Source organism: Leucoraja erinacea, chromosome 1 (genome assembly GCF_028641065.1).
Source record: "Leucoraja erinacea ecotype New England chromosome 1, Leri_hhj_1, whole genome shotgun sequence".
Lineage (NCBI taxonomy): Eukaryota > Metazoa > Chordata > Chondrichthyes > Rajiformes > Rajidae > Leucoraja > Leucoraja erinaceus.
The window spans coordinates 36,789,111-36,808,068 of record NC_073377.1 but is presented as its reverse complement, the minus strand read 5'-3'; the positions used below and the strand labels follow the sequence as shown (position 1 = coordinate 36,808,068).

Genomic DNA, 18,958 nt, shown 5'->3' with positions numbered 1-18,958 from the left:
CTCTTGCTCAACTTCATTTTAAAGCCAAATTTTAATTCCTTGCCTTTATAGTTTCTTAGAGGCTTAATTATCTCAGTTGAGAGTCTGAATAGTTCAATATCCAATACAATTCCTTCAACCTGTAACTGAAAATTCAGTTTCATCCATTCTCCACAGATGCTGCTTGGCCTCCTGTGTATTTCAATGTATTACCATAGCATTGACACTCCATGTTTCTGACTGACCATGTCCTGGGTGTTCTTCCTGGTAGCTTCCGGCTTGTCTCTGACATTCCTGACTATCACTCGAAGATCAGAATCGCATCCCTTCCCTGAATTTCTACCCCTCTTTAACCATCTTTACAGCACTCCTCAAGTCACATTGCTCAGACCAAACCTACAGTAACCTTTTAACCTCATGCAGTTGATGTCAAATTTTGATCATGCCTTTGCGAAACACCTGGAAATATTTTACCAAATCAGAAGTTCATACGTGCAATTTGGTTAGTGTCAGGGAGAACAGGAGGTTATTTTACTACATATATATTCCAATAACAATACTTATCAACCAACATAATATCAGTGGTTAAACACAAAGGCTTCAAGGGTTGTATCCAATAGGAAGTTTAAAAAAATGCATATCTGGTGTAATCAAGGTTACTGAATGTTTGTTGTATATATCTGACCTTTTATGGCTTTGCCATGGCGTCAGGGAAGAGCAAATATAAGTGCAGTGCACCGAATGTATCAATAACATGTTGTTATTTTGTTCATTTCTGTGCATTACTCAAGACAGTAACTATCAAAACACGAGTCAAGGAAGATAGAGAAACTGTTTTGTAAAGTTGGTCCTTTAGAGCAAGCTGCCAAGTCTACAGAAATGTTATGCTAAATGTTGCACTTGAAACGTCACCCAGTTTGGATGTATACCTTATTGTTTTTCATCAACAATAAAGAATCTTTATTTATTTATTTATTTATTTTTAATTTATTTTTTAAGAAAAAGAAAACAATAGAAAGGGGAAAACGAGGAAAAATAGATGGTAGAGCATAGAAAAACGTGAAGTGTGTATATAAAAAAAAGAAAAAGTGGAAAGTAGAAATAGGAGAGAAGGCCCCTTAAAAGAGAAATTTTCAAAACTTTATTCGGAGATGTAGATCTATCCACGGCATGAACTGAAATCAGCAATCTTTACGGTACCGCTACATCACATGATTCCAAAAAGTTGATGAAAGGAGACCAACTCCTTAAGAATTGGTCATATTTATCTATTAGTCAGAGTCTCATTTCTTCAAGGCGTGCTATGTCCATCATATTCCTAATCCACATTTTAACAGTTGGTATGGTTGTATTTTTCCAAAATTTAAGTATCAATTTCTTTCCAATTATTAACCCATAATTTAAAAAAAACGTTTTGGTCTTTATTTAAATTGATATCTTCTACTATTATTCCAAATATAATCCATTCCGTTTTAGGTTCTATTGTGGACTTGCAAAGCTTTGTAAATATATCAAATATATCGCTCCAAAATGTATTCAACTTTGTACATCCTACAAATGAATGTGTTATATTAGCGTTTTGAAACAAACATTTATCGCATCTGGGAGAGACGTTTGGATAAAATTTATTCAGCCTCGTTTTTGAATAATATAGTCTATGTAATCATTTGAATTGAATTTTACTTCGGAGTCACGTGAGTGACTTCGTGAAGAAGCCCGCTCAGGGCGCAGGTGCGGCATTTACGCCAGCAAGTGCAACAGCGGCGGCAGCTGGAGTCAGGCTCTCCAGCTGCACTTTAAAAGCGCACTTTCAGGTAAGTGAAGGGTGCGTTGGGAACGGAGCGAGTTGGAGTTGGTTTTGTGTTTTGGAAAACATGTCCCAACGTAAGAAACTCGCGACTAGAGCTGCCCGAGCTTTAACTCCGCCAGAGGAGTCTATTCCAGCGGGGCAGCAGCCAGCGGCACTACCGCTGGAACAGCGGTTTGAAATTCCTCAGACCGAGCCGGGCCCAGTCACGCCAGAGCCTACACGGCGGGCTGGGAAAGCCACCCGTAAGACAAACCGGCCGGTCGATTCCGATTCGTCGGAGGAGGACGTGTCCACCCCGAAGCGGGGGAGAGACAGCCGCTTAAGCTGCATCAAGCAGCTGCTGGAGGGGATGGTCTACCGGGAGCAGCAGCGCTCTCGGTCAGACAGGACAGGCGCCCCCTCCATGGTGCTGAGTCCGGCACCCCCCTTTGCGACCTCGGACCAGGACTGGGAGGTCAGCATCGGTGACCAGGAGCAGGCTGGTCTGAATATGGGGCAGGCGGAAGGTACCGAGAAAGAGCAGGGTGTGCAGGAAGAGCTGCTAGGGGTCGTAACACGATTCGTTGCTACCCCACGGGTTGGAGCACCACTGCAGCCTAGAATGGCTGCAAGTATAAATCATCTCTCCAACAAGCCACTGCAGGAGAAGGTGCTCGCCCAAGTGCTGGACGAGCACATCGCCCCGGATAACTGTGAGGCCCTGAAGGTCAAGAGCCTCAACCCTCAGATATGGGGTAACGTGGGTGGACCTATTCGAACTCAGGAGGTCAAACTCCAGCGCGTACTTCGCCTCCTGACGGCGGCGATAACAGCATACGCACGGGGAGTCGAGACCACAGAAATGACAGCTCACCAACAGGATGTCTTGGCGCTCATGTGCACGACGCAATACGAGCTGAACAATCTCAGGAGAGATAACATTCGGCCGGCACTGAATCCTAAATTTGCAGGATTGTGCAAAGCCCCCACTGTAGAAACCGACTCATTTCTTTTTGGAAAGACTTAAATAAGCAACTCAAAGAAATGGAGGAGGCTTCAAAAACCTCTAGCCTCATGAGGGCAACACCACCAGCACCTATACCGAAGCTCTTCATAACACCAAGGTGGCAGCACACCGCTGCATCCACCAGTCGGCATCCTCCATATGCGACTGGTCAAAGCTTGGGGCCGCACTATCCCCAGAAACCTTTTTTAGGTCAGGGCCTGCAGCGGACCCCCTGGAAAATGCGCCTCCCCCCAACATCGCCAGCTCGTCGACAGAGAACATCCAAAAAGAGAAAACCTCAACCCCGCCAATAACCATGGAGGTAGGTGGATCTGGTTCCTACCCGCATATTGTGAATAAAGGTGAATTACTAACAGGGGGAAGGTTACACTTATTTAAAGAAGCATGGGGGAGGATCGCAGATGATAAATATATACTTAATAGTATTCAAGGTTATAAAATAGAGTTTATTTCGAATATACCGCCAGTTCAACACATGCCTGAAAGGACATTTGTACTCTCCAACAAACAACAACTGGAGGGACAAGCTGAACTGGTGAGGCTTATAAACAAAGGGGTCATAGGAAAAACTATTCATGAGCCCTTGGAATTTGTTTCCAACATATTTACTAGATGTAAAAAGGATGGTGGATGTCGCATCATCATTGACTTGACATCCTTGAATGTATTTGTTAAGTATATACATTTCAAAATGGAAACATTTGCGACTGCTAGACAATTGATTTTCAAAGGATACTATATGGCCAGCATCGATCTCAAAGATGCTTACTATCTAGTACCGATACATAAAGATTATAGCAGATATCTTAAATTTATCTGGATGGGGGAGCTTTGGCAGTATAAAGCACTGCCTAATGGGCTTACTTCAGCTCCAAGACTATTCACAAAAATATTGAAGCCAGCCATGGCAACGTTAAGGAAACAAAAACATATAGTCATGGCATATTTGGATGACATCCTCATAGTTGGGAAAACTATGGAATTGGCTGTAGCAGCAGTATCAGCTACAAAACAGCTCCTAGAGACTCTAGGCTTTGTCTTACATCCAGATAAATCCAAGTTAAATCCATCCACAATTATGGACTATTTGGGGTTCACAATTAACTCAGTCCAAATGACGATTACCATGCCAAGGGAAAAAATGATTGCATTAACACAATCATGTAAAAAATTAAAAATAAAGAAAAAGCCAACTATTCGACAGGTGGCAGCAGTAATTGGCAAAATGGTAGCAGCATTTCCAGCTATCCAGTTTGGACCTTTGCACTATCAAAATTTGCAAAGAGCAAAGATAACAGCATTAAAATGGCACAAAGGTCATTATGATCGGATCATGACTATACCCCCTGAAGCAATAGCAGAGCTACAGTGGTGGATTCAATATATTTGGCACGGTTATAGTCCTATTGTTATTACTAATCCTACGTTAGTACTCCAAACCGATGCTAGTGCTCAAGGCTGGGGAGCAACTAACTCCATATCCAGCACAGGTGGTAGATGGACTAACTCAGAATCTTCATTACTATCTACACTGGGCATTAACTCTTTGGAAATGTTGGGCGCCTTTTATGGTTTAAAAGCATATGCGTCTGATATGCGTCACTTGCATGTTAGATTAGAAATAGATAATACAACGGTGGTGGCTTATGTTAACCATATGGGCGGCATAAAATCTTTATCATGCGACAAATTGGTTAATATGATTTGGCAATGGTGTGTCGAAAGACATATTTGGCTTTCAGCTACCTATCTACCAGGTAAGCTAAACATAGTGGCGGACACCAGGTCACGGAAATTCAATGACAACATCGAATGGATGTTAAATCCTAAAACATTTGCTAAAATTGTAAAGCAATATGGGAAGCCAGATATAGATTTATTTGCATCAAGACTGAATCACCAACTACCTGTCTATGTCGCGTGGGAACCAGATCCGGAGGCAGCAGCGGTAGACGCTTTTACGTTAGATTGGGGAAAGTTTGTCTTTTATGCTTTTCCCCCCTTCTGCCTCATTAGTCGGGTGCTTCGAAAAATCCAGACGGATTCAGCGTCTGGAGTTTTGGTGGTGCCCGACTGGCCTACACAGCCATGGTTCCCAATTCTCCAGGACATGGTGGTGGAAACACCTATGGTATTCCCCAGTCATCCAGCGTTACTGACTCACCCAGTATCAGGCATCAGCCACCCATGCCACAAAGATATGAATCTCCTGGGTTGCAGATTTTAGACCGACCTTACCTGGATCTGGGGTTATCGGAACAAACCATCGCCACCATGTCAGCATCCCTACGGATATCCACGAAGAGGCAGTACCTAACCTGCATCAGGAAATGGGAAACGTACTGCCAAAAAAACCGGGATTGCTTATAAAACAGCCACAGTAGCGGATGTTCTGGAATTCCTGGCAGACTTACATCATCGTGAAGATTTGAGCTACAGTGCCATCAACACGGCACGTAGTGCTCTTTCAAATTACCTCAAACCTGCGGGACATCAGGCCATGGGAGCCCATCCGCAGGTGGTAAAACTGATGAGGGGCATATTTAACAGCAAGCCCCCCACCCCGAGATATACAAAAATCTGGGATGTCAGTATTGTACTCACATACCTGCGGGACAGACCACCAGCTAGATCTCTCAGTTTAGAGCAGTTGACTTTAAAAACACTCATGCTCATGGCGCTAGTATCTGCACAGAGGGTCCAGTCCTTACATCAACTTCGACTGGACAACATGGACACTACATCGGATCAGATCACATTCACTATTCAAGGTCTGATAAAACAGTCCAGGCCAGGAACATCCAACACGCTAGTGGCATTCCGGGCATACCCACTAGAGCCACGATTGTGTGTGGTGACCCACATAAATATTTACATAGACACAACCCATAATATCAGAGGAAGTGAGAGAGCCTTATGGGTCAGCCACAGGAAACCACATGGCAGGGTAACAAGTCAAACCATTTCAAGGTGGTTGAAACAGGTTTTGGAAGCTGCTGGAATTAACATTAATCTATTTAAATCTCATTCCACCAGGGCAGCATCCACATCATCGGCGGCCAGAATGGATGTGCCTGTGGACTTAATCCTCAAGAAAGCAGGATGGTCACGGGAAGCCACATTCCGAACATTTTATAATAAGCCGTTGGTGGAACCTGATATATTTGCAGTTAGCATTTTAGAAACTGCAAATATTTAATTTAAAGCCCGGGGGAGCTATTTTTTCTTTTGTTATTGTTAATAAATACCGTTTTGTTTTCAAAACAGATTCATTGGTTGATTACAATAACACTTCCTTCCTCAAGAGCTTTCGGTAGTGAGTGTATAAAACTGTTACACGGTTTGAAATCACAGAGCTTTGAAATCTTCACGAAGTCACTCACGTGACTCCGAAGTAAAATAGTAAGATTAAACGAGAACTTACCAGTTTGAAGTTTGATCTGTATTTTATGAGGAGTTACGATGAGGGATTACGTGCCCTCCGCTCCCACCCTCACAGCTGTACACAGTATTAGTGAGACCACATTTGGAATACTGTGTACAGTTCTGGGGTCCATACTTAAGAAAGGATGTACTAGCCCTGGAGGCAGTGCAGCGAAGGTTTACAAGATTAATTCCTGCAATGAGGGGATTGACATATGAGGAAAGGTTAAGTAGGCTGGAACTCTACTCTTTGGAGTTTAGAAGAATGAGAGGCGATCTCATTGAAACATATAAGATCGTGAGGGGCCTTGATCGGGTGGATGCACCGAGGATGTTCCCAATGATCGGGGAAACTAGAACTAGGGGACATAGTTGCAGAATAAGGGGGGGCTCTTTTAAAACTGAGATGAGGAAGAACTTCTTCACCCAGAGGGTGGTTAATTTATGGAATTCACTGCCCCAGGGAGCAGTGGAAGCAGAAACTTTAAATATATTTAAGACTAAAATAGATGGTTTTTTAGCTGCCAAGGGGATAAGGGGCTACGGGGAGAGGGCAGGGATATGGACCTAGGTATGGTTAGTATAGTAAGACCTGAGTGATCTCCTGGACAAGTGTCGATCGCCTAGATTGGGGTCGGAGAGGAATTTCCCGGATTTTTTTCCCGAATTGGACCTGGGTTTTTATCCGGTTTTTTGCCTCCCCCAGGAGATCACGAGGTTCTTGGGGTGGAGAGGGGTGATAGCGGTATAAAGGGGAGGGTAGTGTCTTGTGTTCTGTGTCTTGTGTCTACTGTTTGTGGGTAAGTGTGTCTGTTTAGTGTTCAGCCATGAGCGAATGGCGGTGCGGGCTCGATGGACCTGGTGGTCTGCTCTCGCACCTACTTTCTATGTTTCTATGTTTCTATTAGATGGATCAAACCGATAAACTGATGTCTCTTTGTTCTTTACTATGTTACTTCAAATACGTGTCTGTCTGTGATTCCACACCGCTGCTTGGAAGCATGCCGCACCTGCGCCCTGAGCGGGCTTCTTCACGTAATCCCTCATCGTAACTCCTCATAAAATACAGATCAAACTTCAAACTGGTAAGTTCTCGTTTAATCTTACTATTAAATTATATCTTGCATTAATAGAACAATTATGTGTGTTCATCAGATACTTTTCCCATCTATCCTTTGAGATCTTTATCATTAGCTCATGTTCCCAATCTTCTCTTAGTGCTTCTGTTGAGGGTAATTCTCTATTTAATATATTATTATAAAAGTATGATATTAATTTTTGTGAATCAGCCTTAATATTCATTGCTTCTTCTAAAGGATCTAAAAATATAGTTTGAAATCTATGTGTATATTTCTTCATAAAGTCACATACCTGTATATATTTAAAATATTGATTATCCTTCAATTTAAATTTTAATTTTAATTGTTGAAATGATAACAGTTTGCCCACTTCATACATATCCCCTACTTTCCTAATCCCCAGTCTATCATGGATGTTGTTGAGATGTGTCTACAATATCAGTTTGTTATTGTTCTGAGAAAATGGTTTTCAAAATAGCCATTCGATGTTTACACAAAGTTGGAGCAGAATTCAGAGAAGAGTTTCTTCGTTCATTTTAGATACTTGGAAATCTGCCAAGACCTGTTTAAAATCATGGAGCCAGAAAATGAAGAACGAGCCATGCCTGAGGAACCACAAGGTGGCAAAGTCATGCTCAGTCAAGGACAAGCTGCCTGCCTGAAAGAAACTAAGAAGGAGGAAAACTCCATATGGGAACAACTTAATGAGTCAACTGAAAGCTACAGAAAACTCATGTATCGAGAAGAAACAGATAATACACAAGCTGCCTACCTGAAAGAAACCGAGGAGAAACCTTTCATAGCAAAAGGATTTGAGTATAGGAGCAGGGAGGTTCTACTGCAGTTGTACAGGGTCTTGGTGAGACCACATCTGGAGTATTGCGTACAGTTTTGGTCTCCTAATCTGAGGAAAGACATTCTTGCCATAGAGAGAGTACAGAGAAGGTTCACCAGACTGATTCCTGGGATGTCAGGACTTTCATATGAAGAAAGACTGGATAGACTCGGTTTGTACTCACTAGAATTTAGAAGATTGAGGGGGGATCTTATAGAAACTTACAAAATTCTTAAGGGGTTGGACAGGCTAGGTGCAGGAAGATTGTTCCCGATGTTGGGGAAGTCCAGAACAAGGGGTCATAGTTTAAGGATAAGGGGGAAATCTTTTAGAACCGAGATGAGGAAAACTTTTTTCACACAGAGAGTGGTGAATCTCTGGAATTCTCTGCCGCAGAAGGTAGTTGAGGCCAGTTCATTGGCTATATTTAAGAGGGAGTTAGATGTGGCCCTTGTGGCTAAAGGGATCAGGGGGTATGGAGAGAAGGCAGGAACAGGATACTGAGTTGGATGATCAGCCATGATCATATTGAATGGCGGTGCAGGCTCGAAGGTCTGAATGGCCTACTCCTGCACCTATTTTCTATGTTTCTATGAGAGAAAAAAAAATGGAAACAGGTTACCAGATTAATTGAGAAACAGAAGAAACTAATGGAATTAGTTCAGAACGCGATCAAAGTGAAATCTAATATGAGCCAACCATGGAACCTCTGCCAAGAGGTTGGAAAGAAACAGAATCTGCTGCTGTGTTCACAGCCGTCTCGGGGAGAACTCATAAGACACACCCAGTAGTGGGAAGACAAGGTGAAGATATTTAATGGTTTCATGATTAAGGCAGAGGAGTGGTTATCTGAAATTACACCACAACTTACACGCTTAGCAGCTGGAAGTGCGATGCAACAAGGTGCCTGAATGGAAGATGAAATTACACGACAAGATAATATCTCGAAAGTATCTACACAAAGATCAGGTCATAAATCTGTTTCTACAGCCAGTTCGGTATCAAGGGTTTCTGCTCGATTGGGAGTTGAAGCTGATCTAGCCGCTCTCTCAATAGAAGCGGATGCCTTGAAGAAGAAACATGAGGTTGAGCAAGAAGAAGAAGAGGTGAGGCGAGAAGAAGAGAGGAGATGACAAAAGGAAGAGATGACATGACAGCAGGATCAGCCCAGGCGACAAAAGGAACAACTGGAATTAGACTCGGAGATGGCGGTGGCCAAAGCAAAGAAGAAGATATTGGAAAGAAAAGGTTCAAGATGCAGTTCTAGATCATTGAAGACGATGAGCTCTGGACCAAGAGAAAAAACAACTCAAATTAAAGCAGCAGTTAGATCAATTCCACATTCAAGGTCCACTGGATTTCATGACTTTGAAAACCCATTGGAACAGAGTAAGATGGGTAAAACTTAATCTCAGCAAATGAGTGCTGGTTCGAAACAAACTATTAATGGAGCATCTGTGGATGGTCGAGACAAACCATTAGTGAACCATGCTTTTCCAAGGCCTGATGCACAGGCTCGAGCAAGCCAATTTGAGTCACAGAGGCCTGTTTATCGACAGGTGGAGTCAAGCCAAGGTTATCAGGATGGATTAATGGCATTGGTGAAAAGTCAAGCTGAATTCATAGCTCGACAAAATACCTCTCTCATTCTACCATCAACAGAAATTGCTACATATGATGGAGATCCACTGTGGTATGAAGCTTTTGTAAGGGCATTAGTAGAAGTATTAGAAATGAGAATTACGGATGAAATGGAGCGCTTACGATTTCTGGAGAAGTACACAAGTAGAAGTGTCAAGGTACTTGTAGAAAGTTGTCAAAATGAGCCAGACAGCCACGGCTATAAAAAGGCGTGAAGATTACTTTAAGAACGTTATGGTAATGAACAGAGAATTGCGGATGCATACATGGAGTAGGCCCATGCTTGGAAAGAAATCATGCCGGAAGATGGGGAGGCATTGAGTGATTATGCAATATTTCTGAGAGGTTGTTGCAGCTCGATGAGAAATCTTGACCACATGGAGGAAATTAATCTTGCAAGTAATACTCGAGTCATCATTAGCAAGTTACCCAGAAGACTGAGAGAAAAGTGGAGAGATGAAGCAGGCGGAATAATGGATGAAAGGAAGCGAGTAGCCAGGCTACGAGACCTGGTGAAATTCTTAGAAAGGGAAGTATGGTACATGTTAGAGCCACACCACGGGACTATTGAAGATCATAAACCGATTGCAACTAACAAAGGTTCTACCTTTACCAAAACTGAAGAAATAGCAAAACTACTTCTCATAGGTTCTGATATCACAACCAGACCTGTGGAAAAGACAGATAGAATGAAAGGAAATGTGTCTACTAGCAAGCAAATAGTATTTTGTTTGTTATGTGATGAAGTTGATCACACCATAAAATGGTGTCGAAGATTCAAGATGAAAGAATATGAAGAAAAGATTGATATCTTGAAAGAGAAGGGAATCTGTTTTGGATGTTTGAAAAAAGGACATATGGTGAGAGACTGTAAGAGTCCTATAATTTGTTTTAAGTGCAGGCAATATCATCCTGAAACACTTCATACTAAAAAGAACACACCAGAGCATTATTTGAAGAGGTTGCTACTGACATTGGCCTATAATTTAAATATACTCTGAATTTTAATGGAACTGAATGGAACCAAACATAATCTCTGTCTTCCATGTTACCCAGCTGCAAATGGAGTAATTAAAACCTCAATCAGAGTAGTTCAGGAAATTCTCAATATGTGCTGCAGAGATAAATTTCAAAAGAAATTGCTTGACCAATTTCTGGCCAGCACACATAACAGCTCTGCAGACAAGTACGTGATATGCATCTGCAGACATTTGTGGACAGACGACACACTGAGTCATTTTCAATCAAATTAGAATTCTGCAGTTGAACAGAAGCAGTCGAGTCATATGCCATAATGGCACCTATCAGCAAATGCAGAAATGTGCATTCCTAGCCCCACTCCCCTCCCCCCACAGTGAGTCAAACTCATGCTTAAAATTTATTGAACCAAGAGATCATTTGGTGAAATTGGTATGGAATCCAAGAAAGTCCGGCGCAATTTCTTTAAGCTAAAATCCATAAACCTTCAAAACTAAATTTAACAACAAAATCTGGGAGATCAGGAAGGCTCCAAAAGTTGTTTCCTAGACTAGGTCTACTTTAATAACCATGCAGATGCTGGAAAAATGAAAAGATGTAGAAAATGCTGGATAACACTCCAGGATTTTCATTAGAAGACACAAAGTAACTCAGCACATTGAACCTTCTTTTGTAAAGCAGTATCTACAGATCCTTGTTTCAACAGCAAGTTATATTGTTCATTAAGTGTGCATACTAACGAGTTCATAATGTCTCACTGACATTTTCTAAAAATAAAATGGGCAGCAAAGTGGTACTTTATGCAAGAACATAACATCAGGGCAAAAGGGGAGAAGGCAGGAACGGGGTACTGATTGGGGATGATCAGCCATTCCTGCACTTATTGTCTATTTCCTCAGCATTCATGTGTGTTTATATTGTGATAATGATTAGACAGGGGAGACAAGAAGAAAGCCCATTTATAACATCAACATTCCTGTAGATGAAATTCTCTGCCTTGCAAAAAACTCATTATATTTTTGGACATACATTTTCCGAGTCTAAATGTATTTATAATGTACATCGAACAATGTTCGATTTCAATACTGGAAGCATAAATGTCTATTTTCTGAAATAAATTGCAGCCATTATTATATAAGTGTAAAGTGTATCTATGGAAACAAAAGAAAGAAAAACTATTGTATTCAGCAACAATTACTTCACATGCCTTCAGCTTTTTTAGTTTATTTGAACTACATATTAAAGTTGTATACATACTGCAGCAGCTTTCAGCCATCCCTTTGACTGATCCATCACTTTAAGAATTCCAGTGTCTTGATGCTCGAAAAGGATGTTGCCCAGTGACAGGATTCCTGCTAGTATTGTCATCATGTCAACCAGCTCCTACAAATGAAGGCAAACAGGACCATTGGATACATTTTTGATAAATCAGGGAACTGAGGGTTATGGGGAATTTGCATGGAAACATCCTTTTGGCCCACCTCGTCTATGCTGACCATTGTGTTAGTTCCATTTGCCAACACTTGACCCATAACCATCGAAACCCTTCCTATCCATGTATCTGTCTAAAGATGTAGTGTATCTGCTTCTGCAGCTTCCTCCGCAAACTAATTCCAGATTACTCAACTCAACTACCATCAGTGAAATATTTCCCAGAGGTCCCTCTTAAATCTCTCCCCTCTCACCTCCATGAGAACCCTCCAATTTTTGAATCTTCTACGTGCAAAAAAACCTGAGTATTCACTATGCATGCCCCTCATGATTTTGTACATCTCAATAAAATCACCCCTCAGCCCCTACGCTCCAAAGAAGAAAGTCCCAGCCTATCCAATCTCCCCCCATAACTCACAAGCCCAGATAACATCCTGATGAATCTCTTTTGCAGCCTATCCAATTTAATGACATCCTTAATCATGTGTCTATGCTCTTATTTAGGCTTAGCGCAGGAAAATGGGGGCTACAATACAAATACAGCCATGATCTTACTGAATGACAGAGCAGGCACGATGGGCCAAATGGCATGCTCCTGTTCCTACTTGTATTTTATGTTCAATAAATAAACTGCAACTCCAAGGTCACGTTATTGCTTTGGAAAGTTATGGAAATACAAAAAGGTGACATCAGACCAAGTGGTGTTCTTCACTCCCCAATCGAGAGACCAGCCCTCACTACACCCAACCAAAAACATCCCCTCCAGTACAATGTAGGAATGAGAAAAATGTATACAAACTTGACAACTTTGAATGCGTAGACAAACAAAGCATCATGTTCAAGCTTGCCAAAATAGGAACAAATAAGCTTCCAATATCAACAAAAGCTCTTCACTGTACCTCGGTACACATGACAATAAATTAAACTAAATTATACCATGCAGCACTTCAACGCATGCAAAATAACCTATTAAGCAATAGCAATCAATATATGGCCTAGACAGGCAGCAAAGTAAAATAAGAGGATAAGCTTCATTACAGAGGAGAAATGAGACGTTCGTTTAATTCTTAAAATGTTACAAATTGTTGTACAATAAAAGATCAACAATGAAAACGTCAAGAAATTATTTACAGCAAAGAGCACCACAATTGGATACAACTAAATATACTGATCCCCAAAGTATTTATAAGTATTAAAAATGAGTATTAACATTTGTGGATATATAGCTGATTTACCTGCTCAAGAAACCCAACCATGTCCAATGCATTGCACACTTCATGGTATTTTTTACTCCATTGTTGGATGATTTCATCAGAACCATATTTGTGATTTAGGTACCTACAAAAGATTGGGTTGCAGTGTCACATCTGATTATCCAAATCTCCTATTACACTAGTCACATTGGGGTTGAAACCTTTCAGTGTTTAATCTTTAATTGAAAGGATCGTGCAGTTTATAGCAATGAGAATGAAGAACAAGCACAGTAACAAGCTCTGGAAAATTTGAAGCAAATAAAATAAAGCATAGACATCAGGAAGCTTATTTCACATCTTATATTGCTGCAGTGCTGATACACAATAGGGGAGTGCATGAAAACAAATCGTTAGAAACCAGCAGGTATCAAGTATTTGAATATTTATGCACATGGATTTGTGTGTCAAGCATAGAAGCATTCAATCCAATGACAGACACATTTTAAATAATTTAGAGAATACATCTGTAAAGGATAATTAAAAACAAGGACACAAAGTGCAGGAGTAACTCAGCAGGTCAGGCAGCATCTCCGAAGAGCATGAAGACGGGAGTGCGGGACCTGGAGCAGGGGCGGCGACCTGGAGCTGGGGCGGCAGCCCGGAGCTGATGCTGTGGCGGGCCGTCTCGGAGCGGGGATGGCGTTCCGGCTATCGGCAGCGGCGACATCACCACGGAGGTCCGCTGGACTGGAGAGCGGCATCTCCGGCCTGGATCGACCGCCTCACCGCAGATGGAGAACAAAGAGGGAAGAGATGGAAACTAAGACTTTGCCTCCATCACAGTGAGGATGTGCTTGGTGAACTCACTGTGGTGGATGTTTAATTGGTGTTTATTGTATGTTTTGTTATTATTGATTCTGTGTATGACTGCAGGCAACATAGTTTCGTTCAGACCGTAAGGTCTGAATGACAATAAAGGATCTATCTATCTATCTAAGACTTGACATTTCCGGGAAACTCCCTTCATCAAACTGTTTGGGGGGGGGGGTGGTAAAGGAAGTTAGAAGAGAGGAGAGTCATGATAAAGTGTGGCAGGTAATAGGTGGACACAGACAAACAGGGGTTTTAAATAGGCAGATGGATAGAACAAAGGCCAGAGATTACAGCAGAAGGTGTGAAACAGTGTTTCATTTTTTTTGTTTAAAGATACAGCGTGGAACCAGGCCTTATGGCCCACCGAGTCCACGACAACGAACAATCAACTGTGCACTAGTTCTATCCTACACACTAGGGACAATTTACAGAGGCCAATTAACCTACAAACCTGTCTTTGGAAATGTGGGGCAAACTCCATTGATGGAAGATGATTGATGAGTCATCAGGTTGTAAACTACCTAAGTAGAATATGAAGTACTGTTCCTCTCGTTTGTGTGTGCCCTCATTCTGGCAATGGAGAAGATTCAGGACAGGAAAAAAAAACCCAAAAAAAATCTTGCCTTGCAAGTTTAACCTCCGTTATCCTCTCACCTTAAATCTATGCCCTCTAATATTTGGTATTACCACCCTGGGACAAAGAAGCTTTCAATTAGGTCATCCCTCAGCCTCTGATGCTCTGGAGAAAACAATGTTTGTTCAACTTCTCCTTATAGTTCTCTGATTCAAGAAGTGAACCTCTTCTACATCCCCACCAAAGCCACTATCCTTCCCGTAATGTAGTAACCACAACTAAACAATACTCCAAACTCCTAACAAAAGTTTAATATTGCTGCAACATGGCTTCCCAATTTTTAATTATCAATGTACTGGCCAATAAAGGCAGGCAAGGCATACCCCTCATCTACGTGCATGACTATTTTCAGAGAGTTATGAGCTTGTATCCCAAATTTATTCTGCATGCCAATGCTCCCTTAAGGGCCTGTCCCACTTGGGCGTCATTTGCGTGTCAGGCAGGTGGCGCGCAAGGATTTTGTGAATCACAAAATCCTGAGGCCCCGCGTGCGACCGCTTGTCACTGCCTACGTCACCACACCTCACCACGCGCCATGCGCACATAATGCACGCATCACGTGTGCGTCACGATACGCGTCGTGCGTCGTGACGCTTAAATTATGTTGCATAAATGACGCCCAAGTGAGACAGGCCTTTTAGGTCTTGCCATTTACTGTATGATTCACACTTACATTTGACCTCACAAAGTGCAACACGTCAATTAAAATGAATCTGCCATTGCTCCATTATTTTCTATCTGATCGATATCCTATTGCATTCTTTGATAACTTTCTTTCCTTTCCACAACCTCGTCAATTTTTAGGCCACCTGCAAACTTACTGCCTAATTTTTTTTAGCCTAACAAATCAAACTTACTAATAATGTATATTTGTATCCAAATCTTTTATATCACAAGGGTCCAGCACTTATCCCTGCAGAACACTACTAGTCACAGGCCTTCAATCACAATAATGTTCCTCCACCATTACCTTCTGTCTTCCAATTTTGAATACGATCTACCAAGTCTCTGTGGATCCCATGTGCTTTATTCACTAGGATCAGCCTACCATACCATGAGAGACCTTGTAGACATCATCCACTGCCATAACCTCAATCATCTCCTCCAAAAATGCAATCATTTGTAAGACATGACCTGCCCCATGAAAGCAAAATTGACCACCACGAGATGCGAGTAAATAGTTCCTCTAAAAAGTTATCTCCAATAACTTCCCTACCATTGATGCAAAGTTCTCTAGACTAATTTCCTAGCTAGTCCCTTGGACCTTGTCTGTGGCTAAAGAGGATACAGAGATTAGCAATTTTGTCTCTTGCCTCTCTCATTAACCTGGGATAGAACCCATCAGGTCCTGGGAAGCTATCTATGTTAATAATCTTCACGAGACATAACACCATTTAATTCTTGATATCAACATACCCTAGAATGCACAAACCCCTTTCTGATCTCACTATCCTTCATGCCCTTCTCCTTTGTGAATACTGATGCAAATTACTAATTTACATTCCTCAAGGGCAAGAAAGACAAGGGAATGAGGAGTGCTAAAATGGGCCATGAAATATCCTTCACAAGTAAAATTAAGGACAATTCTCAGACATTTTCTATATCTATTAAATGCTAAGGGCAGGGTTGGGCTACCCCGGGATAAAGAAAGGAATTTATAACTCGACAGCGAGAAAGAGGGCAAGGCTGTAAATGAGTAATTTGCATTGGTATTCACAAAGGCACCGGGCATAAAGGATGGTGAGATCAGGAAGGGGTATGCTGATACATTAGCATACATTGATAACAAGGAAGTGGTGTTGAATCTCATGAGGAGCACTAATGCGGAGAAGTTCCTAGGACCTGATGAAATTATCCCAGATTAATGAGGGGCATGGGGGGGGGGGGGAAAGAAGGGGAGATTGCTGGGACCTTGACATTGACCCTATATACTAGGTATGTTACAAAACCTACCTGAATCGTCATTGGGAATCTGCCCAAAGCCATGTCCGCGATTTTGGCGCTGTTTGGAGGGGGCGGGTTTAAAACGCGATTTTTACTAGGCTGTTCCAATCGCAGATGTTCAGCCTAGTAAATCATTAACGAAAAATCGCTGCAAGACCCGGTCGCAAAAGGTATTATTAGTTTTATAGGCCTCGAATAATAGTTATAATAGTTTTTAAATCTCTCTCTCACTCCGCAACCTCTCGCAGCCCCAGGGTTTTATAAAGCAAACAATTAAAGGTATGTACCTTATTTTTACATTAAATGGGGCGTGTATATAACCCTGTTTATAAAGTTTTCTATAGCGAGTAGTTCATTTTGGGCTTTTTATATCCTGCAGTATTTTTCTCGGCATTTGAGGACACTAATCCAGCGCAATATGAACGTTCTAAACCAGCGCGTTCACAGGAACCCACTAGAGAGCCGATTTAAATGGGCATTTATTTACAGCAATTGAACACTAAATTCCTTCCATTTGGCCTATAAATTAATGTAAATTAGATATAAAAATCATGTTATATTGTGAATTATTTGTGAATAATCTTTGGACACTTAGGCTATTTAAGAAATGGATAGATGTTTATATCTAGTAATTGAATTTTGATTAAACATGATTTTCTTTTTTAGTATTTACTATTTGTTTTAGCGTTTAACTTTATAATCTCTACCTTTTTTTCTAAAATTGAAAAATTGAGGAAAAACAACGTGTACAGAGTTGCTTATTGGTTGCAGTCTGAGGAGTATGATGATGCTACTGATTATGATATGCCAATGTACCAGCTAGCAGCTGATCTTCTCCATAAAGACTTGGTCTTTTGCTAGAAATTGTAATTTATTTACCTATCCATAACTGACACAGCATATTATACAATAATATTAAAGTTCTGATCTTGAGAATATCACATTTTTGAATTTTCAAGGCAGTCTGGTTGTTTATTACCATTTCTGTCACATTGGTCAATTTTGTAATTAGCTACAATTAGGTAATTAGCTAATTATATGCTTTAATTTCATGTCATCCAAGTAAGATTGTTTTATATTTTTTCAGAATGCTTCAATCTATGATAGGTGAAAATTTCATTCAGTTCTCTTAATTCTTAAGAAAGTTACGGGCTTTTGACTATCCAAGATCACAGCTTTTTTGTAATGTCCATTGAAAATCAATAGGGAACAAGATGCTAATTTCCGAGTATGAAAATGGCCATAACTTTTTTAATGCTTGAGATATGAAAGTGAATTTGGTGTCAAATTAAACTTGTTGTTATGCTTTATCTGATGGGAGAAATTGCAGACTTGATTTTTAAAATCTCAAAATTTTGTAACATTGCTAATCCAGTCACTAACTAATGTGCAGGGAGGCCACGGGGACCATACTGCCAGGATCCTGCCCTTTAAACACTCCAAGCTTTTGATTGGAGGAAGGGCTGGTGTCTTAGACTCATCTGCGGCTAAACATTTTCAAATGTCCCTGATATTCCAAGGGATTTAAAAAATAACACAATTGTGTGAAATAATTAAAGTCCAAATTGTTAAGACGAAAAATAACATTAGACGCTCAGTACAGCTAATAAATAAAAGACAATCAAATAAAATCAATTACGTAACAATTCGGTAATCAAAGATGCTTTTTCTATGTAATCTCCATTCATCTAAATCTTAATTTCTTCATTTAGATGAATGGGGATTCTGATTCAATGCCGATTGCAGAAGGGTCTCATCTCAAAACCTTTTCTCCAAAGATACTGTCTGACGCACTGAGTTACTGAAGCTTTTTGTCTATCTTCGGTTTAAAGCAGCATCTGCAGTTCCTTCCTACACTCAATGCCAGCTCTGTCTGCCTGACCAACTTCACATGGAACTCTGCAATGGAGCGGAGTAATTGGCAACGGTCACCCAGCTCATCCCAGAGCTACAGCTGCACCAGTAAATCCAGGAAAAACATGCCTGCCAGCAGCTGAATGCCTGCAGCTGCTCTGGAACCACTGGCAACACCCAGCACAATGTAGCTTTTCATTTTCCTGCAGTAAGCAGATTTATTACCGTTGCTTTATGCAAGCCATCACTTACATAATCATGCATGCAAGTTCTGTCTA

The 18,958-nt window shown here is 41.1% G+C and overlaps 1 protein-coding gene across 2 annotated transcripts in view; it reads right to left on the bottom strand.

The window, feature by feature from the left end:
- Positions 1 to 18,958, bottom strand: part of LOC129695751 (myosin-IIIb) — a 164,306-nt gene that overhangs the window by 85,001 nt on the left and 60,347 nt on the right. For both annotated transcript variants that reach the window (XM_055633018.1, XM_055633007.1), the window contains exons 7-8: positions 13,418 to 13,520; positions 12,009 to 12,134 (exon numbers count right to left, since the gene is read on the bottom strand). In XM_055633018.1, the coding sequence (XP_055488993.1) occupies positions 12,009 to 12,134; positions 13,418 to 13,520 (229 nt within the window). The remainder of the gene's footprint in view (positions 1 to 12,008; positions 12,135 to 13,417; positions 13,521 to 18,958) is intronic.